Source organism: Nanorana parkeri, unplaced genomic scaffold, assembly GCF_000935625.1.
Source record: "Nanorana parkeri isolate BGI_ZX_2015 unplaced genomic scaffold, ASM93562v1 scaffold2569, whole genome shotgun sequence".
In the NCBI taxonomy this organism is placed as follows: Eukaryota; Metazoa; Chordata; class Amphibia; order Anura; family Dicroglossidae; genus Nanorana; species Nanorana parkeri.
Window position 1 is genome coordinate 8,887 of NW_017308837.1, and position 5,628 is coordinate 14,514.

At 38.2% G+C, this 5,628-nt stretch overlaps 1 protein-coding gene across 1 annotated transcript in view; it reads right to left on the bottom strand.

The window, feature by feature from the left end:
- Positions 1 to 5,628, bottom strand: part of AGT (angiotensinogen) — a 26,982-nt gene that overhangs the window by 7,728 nt on the left and 13,626 nt on the right. Inside the window, exons 2-3 of the mRNA XM_018573846.1 lie at positions 3,456 to 3,729; positions 1,531 to 1,675 (exon numbers count right to left, since the gene is read on the bottom strand). Coding sequence (XP_018429348.1) covers positions 1,531 to 1,675; positions 3,456 to 3,729 — 419 coding nt within the window. The remainder of the gene's footprint in view (positions 1 to 1,530; positions 1,676 to 3,455; positions 3,730 to 5,628) is intronic.

A 5,628-nucleotide genomic window follows, 5' to 3' on the forward strand; every position in this document is an offset into this window, starting at 1 on the left:
GGGGGGAGTGAAGAGGAAAACAATAAAGTCTACCATTACAATGACACGGGAGAAGCATTATCTCCCATGTACACAAGCAGCTATTTTGCTATTTTTGGTACTTATTGATAAAATGTTTTTTTCAGCTTGTGTCAAATCAATGTGAACTTGTAAAACTGAACGTCATGCCACTATTAGGGCCCCTAGTGACCTCCGCACTGCGTCACATTACTGACCTCCGCACTCCTTGTCACATTGCTGACCTCCGCACTGCGTCACATTACTGACCACCACACTCTGCGTCACATTACTGACCTCCACACTATGCGTCACATTACTGACCTCCGCACTGCGTCACATTACTGACCTCAGCACTCTGCGTTTATTATTATCGATCCCTCCGCCCCTCTGCTGGGCCCAGCCGGCCGCACCGAACAATCGGGACCCAAAGCAGAGGCTGCACTGTAGTCAGGCAAATTAGGCGGCCGTCTCGGCCCACGCTGGGGTTTTGCAGCTGCCTAATTTGTGTGAGTACAGACCAAGGCTGGCAGCGGCGGAAATATCCCAGAAGGCGAGGCTAAGTGAGTGCGTTGTACCCCGGGGGAGAGGGGGAGAGCCGGGGGGCAGGGACACATAGGCAGTGAGAGAGAAAAGGGGTGGCACAGTAGCAGTGGAAGAGCCAGGTGGGGAGGGCTTATTTTCTGGCAGTGCCCCTCCCGAGTCTAGACTCTGGATCCGCCCCTGTCCCAATGTTATACTAACCATTTAGATAGCTATTTTGTAGAAGGGGATTAGTTAAGCAATTCATTTGCTTTGTGGCACTACAAATGCCAAAGCTGCAATCCATGTTTTTTTTTAGCACAATGCAGTGTGAGATATATCTATCTTTCTATCTATCTATACACACACATACATTTATTTTTAATTATAATTTTGGGAATATTTACTTTTAATGTTAAGGAGAGCTTCAGGTCATATACTGTAGGTACACTATGATGTAGTCACAAAATTCTTCAATGCCATCTCTTCAACAATTAAATGAACAGGATTAAGATTATATGCTCTGTACATTTTCTAAATACTTTACAGTGGTGAGGAAGCCATACTGTAAGGTATTTTTTTACTCCCATTGTTCTGGTTAATTTGGTGTTTTTTATGCAGGGAGTGGGGAGCTTTGAAATAGCAGGACCTCACCTTGCAAGCATGCCGTGTCCACTTTAAAATGTTTTCAGATGGGTTATAAAGTGAGGATATCCATGTGCTAGCACTGAATTTGGTATAGGATCTTGAAGTATACAGGGGCCTGCTAATATAACTGATTGTGAAAATACCAAACAATTAACTAATGCATCAAAAAAAACTGTAATTCTAGTGGGTTTTTTTGCATGAGATCTACTAAATAGCTACTGTATCATATAAAAAAAGGAGGCAAGTTGCAGTAAGAACCTAGGCTTGAGCAGTCGTTTCTGCTGTGACCTGCGAGAACAATGACAGGTTGCAGAGATTCACAAAGCTGTTAGGGATAAATAGCAGAATTAAATAGCATATTACCTTTCCCATTTTTATATCTTCATTACTCAATTTACCAAAATGAGCAGCCTTCCCTAGCAGACTAGGCATTTTCATATAAGCAAGAAGATCTTTGGCATCATATGAACATTCTATTTCCAGCTTTGGTATAGATAAATGGATGGATCTGCAATATGAAGAGAAGGTGGTTTATAGGTGCAATTACTTGTACCTTAAAGTGTATTTGCACTTTTGCAGTGAAACTTAGGAAAACCCTTCCATATGTTCGTTGTGTTCCTATTCACACAGCATACTGGAAAAATAACTTTTAAAAGAAGTTTCTTAACGTTTAGATGTTTTGTTAAATCAGGCAAGATGGCCGATCAAATACGTGTATATATTAATGTACTGCGCTAAATATTCTCCTAAAGTAAATCCACTAATTACACTAAACAGTGTCAGCTGTGGTGCTATAAATAAATTGATAAATCATGTGCACTGTGCTCCTGCTCAGAAATGTGCATAAACTTCCAAACACTGTATACATTATCATAAACCTAAATAGTCAAACATATTAATAATATTCAGTATGACAATATTCAAATATAGTCCTTAGTAAGTCTGTGTAAAGTGCTTTTGTGCATTATCCACAGTGTGAAAAAGATCCTCTGAAATAAAGTGCTCCCGACTCCTGATGTGTTAAATAACTGAGAACACACTCACCAGAGATCCATGACCATATATCTCAATGGTCAATACACGTAATTGTGGTGAGTGTCTTTCGTGGATGGGATAATCACTCTTCTGATTAAACAAATCCTCCCTTTCCTATTACATGGCAGGTGCCGCTCACTCAGCGAGGGAAGAAATTCAATATAGAGGAGGAATAAATGCGCCAAATAGTGAAGTACATAAAAAAGTTTGAATTTATTGCAACAAACAAAACACACTTACAAGATAACCAGAATGAAAGCGCCTTGTAGCAAACAATCAATTCCACTTAAGCAAACCGGAACCAGAAATCTGCTAGTCACCTGTGGTGTAACTTCAGTACGTGTCCTATCCTTTTCGGACACGTTTCGTCCCTTGACTTTTTTCAGGGAAGGTTTACATCAAACTTAAAATCAAACTTTTTTATGTACTTCACCATTTGGCACATTTATTCCTCCTCTATATTGGATTTCTCCCCGTGCTGAGTGAGTGGCACCTGCCATGTAATAGGAAAAGGAGGATTTGTTTAATCAGAAGAGTAATTATCCCATCCATGAAAGACACTCGCCACAATTATGTTTAATGACCATTGAGATATATGGTCATGGCTCTCTGGTGAGTGTGTTCTCATTATTTAACACATCGGGAGTTGGGAGCACTTTTTTTAAGAGGATCTTTTTCACACTGGATTATGCACAAAAGCACTTTACACAGATTTACTAAGGTCTATAATTGAATATTGTCATATTGAATATTATTAATATGTTTGAATATTTATGTTTATGATCATTTATAGAGTATTTAGAAGTTTATGCACGTTTATGAGCAGTACACATGATTTATCAAGATGGCTCATTCCAGGTGTTTCATAGCCCTTTCACAATGGTCTGTCCTTATAGTCTTGGGACTGAAATTTGAGGATTGTGTTTATCTGATAAGCATCATTAACATACAATGGGCAAGTCACCTTAGACCCCCTCACAGACCCTCCTAACATTTCAAAGAAAAAGAAGCTAAAAGAAATTGTAACCCTTAAAACCCTAACCCATTGTAAAAACAATTTAACCCCTTCATGACTGAGCTTGTTTTTAGTTTCTGTTCGTAAATGACTGACACACTTTTGACATTTTTAAAGCTTTTTTTTTTAGATCATGCTATGTGAATGGGAATATGTAACAAATATAAAATAGGTGTTACCCCAATTTAGCTGCGAAAGTGGAAATACACTTTAAGACTACTGTAGTGTTGAGCCTTACCTGTTTGATAAACTAGTTATCCAGTTTAAAGACTGCCAATCCCTGTCTGTGAGGGAAGATTCAATTTTCTTAAGGGTATTTCCTTTTGTTGGCATTAGAAGCAAAAGCAAATTATTTTCACCAAGATCAATCTTTAGTATCAATTGATTTTTTTCACTGTCATCTTTGAACTGAAATATTCCTGATGCTGAAATCATGGGAACTGCGATTTGCCTGTTTGGCTCAATCCAGAATTGCTGAAGCTCCGGAACTAAGGAAGACTTGGTCACTGTACCTTAAATAAAATATGATAAAAACAAAAATAGTAAGTATTGGTATTTTATTTACGCATAAGTTAATGGTCCTTATATACATCCTTATATGTATTGTCCCAGTGACAGTATAGTTGGGGATATGAAGATAAATATTTCTAACATGAACACTACAGAAATAAAAAACACATTTCTGAGCAGGAAGGGGGAGAGCTAGAGAAGGGAGAATTCATGAAAGCTGAAGTTTAGAAATGTTTGTGGAGGATACAGCACCAAACGGATAAGATGTGTATTGTTTGTATCCCCTTACCTGCAGCAGCTGCTTCTTGCAAAAATCTTCACCTCATGGCCCCCCTCACAGCCACCAGATATTATAGTTAGCCGTGCTCTGTGAGGCTGCAGGGAGAGGAGTTTGTTAGTAGCTGCTGTGTAAAGTTGTGCTACTGGCCCGCCCCCCAAGCTTTCTCCACTGTTAACCCCTTACACTGTACATCCCCGTCACTAAGTGCCCAAATGACTGTGCATGTACATTCAGGACTCCAGAATGACGTTCATTAATTGATGCCTCACTAACAAAGCATCCATTAATTTATTAAAGAATTAGGCAGTTTCAGACACCCAATCACTGTGGTCAATCGGGTGTTTGACAGTGATAGGAGTGCGGTGTGAACGAAGTCATCCTGATGCTGCAGTGCATGTCAGGGTCAGTCTCACTAAGGTTTTTATTGGCTGTCCCTGGGCCGAAAATTAATTTAGTGACATCCATTCACAATGACTGCTTGATATAATTGATAAGCCAGTGTTTGTTAACAATATTCACCCTAAAGGGTTAATTTTTTTCATTTAACCCCCTCATGATGGCAATGTTCAAAGTGTGACACAAGGTGATAGTGACATTGTATGCCACCTGTCTAACCTGGTGATCACTATTAGTTTTTAGAGAAAAAAATTAAATGTTAGCTTTCAGTTTTAGGCTGAAAAGTACTGTACAGAAAAAATTCTGAATTTCTAGGGATGTGAGGTGTTTACAAAAAAAGGACAAATAAATGTATTTTAATGCATTTTTTATCTGTGCTGTTTTTCTAAAAAATAATAACCAAAGCCGGGGGAAAAAAGTGTTTTTTTTACCTTATGCTTTTTTTATATTTTATTAGTATTAAGTGAGGCGTTAGCCACCCGTATGTGATATAAATATATAGCCCTATATGTCCTCTAAAAAACAACATATAATAAGTGTGGGTGCACTTAAGTGAGAAAGTATATTACTTCCATGCAAGAATCACACAGCAAAAATGTAAAAAGTGCTTCAGTCATTAAGGAACAAAAAAAAAAAGCTGAGCCATGAAGGGGTTAATGAAAGAATCTCTTCTTCCATTCACAGAATTTGATGCATTTATTTGAGATCATAGTAAGAGAAGTTCTGTAAATGAAGGAGAAAGCAAAGGGGATTGGCTAGCGGCACAACTTCCTGCAGCCTCTCCCAGTGCCATTGAGTGTAATATTCAGTGGTTATGAGGAAGGCAAGATGAAATATGTATAATCCGAGCTTATGGATACAAATATATTAAAATATCAAATATAAAATATATAAAAAAATCTCAAGCTTATCAATCAAAATGATACATAACAAAGTGAGTCCAAAGGTAAATAAAAGTGGGTTCAGAAATATTAAATAATTGATTGAATGTGAGTCCAGAAATAAATAATTTGTGAATCCAAAAATAATTAAGAATTTCCAGTGTCAGCAACGTGTTAATGATGAAAACAAATCCCACACCGAAGTGTCCACGTCAAACTCCCCTCTGGGATGCGCACTCACCAGACCAAGATATTTATAAGCAGAAGGAGATGACAGTTGGTAATCCTACAGCCGTCTCGTCCTCATCGCATGGATCAGTATTTTATCAAGAAAATACAAAAGG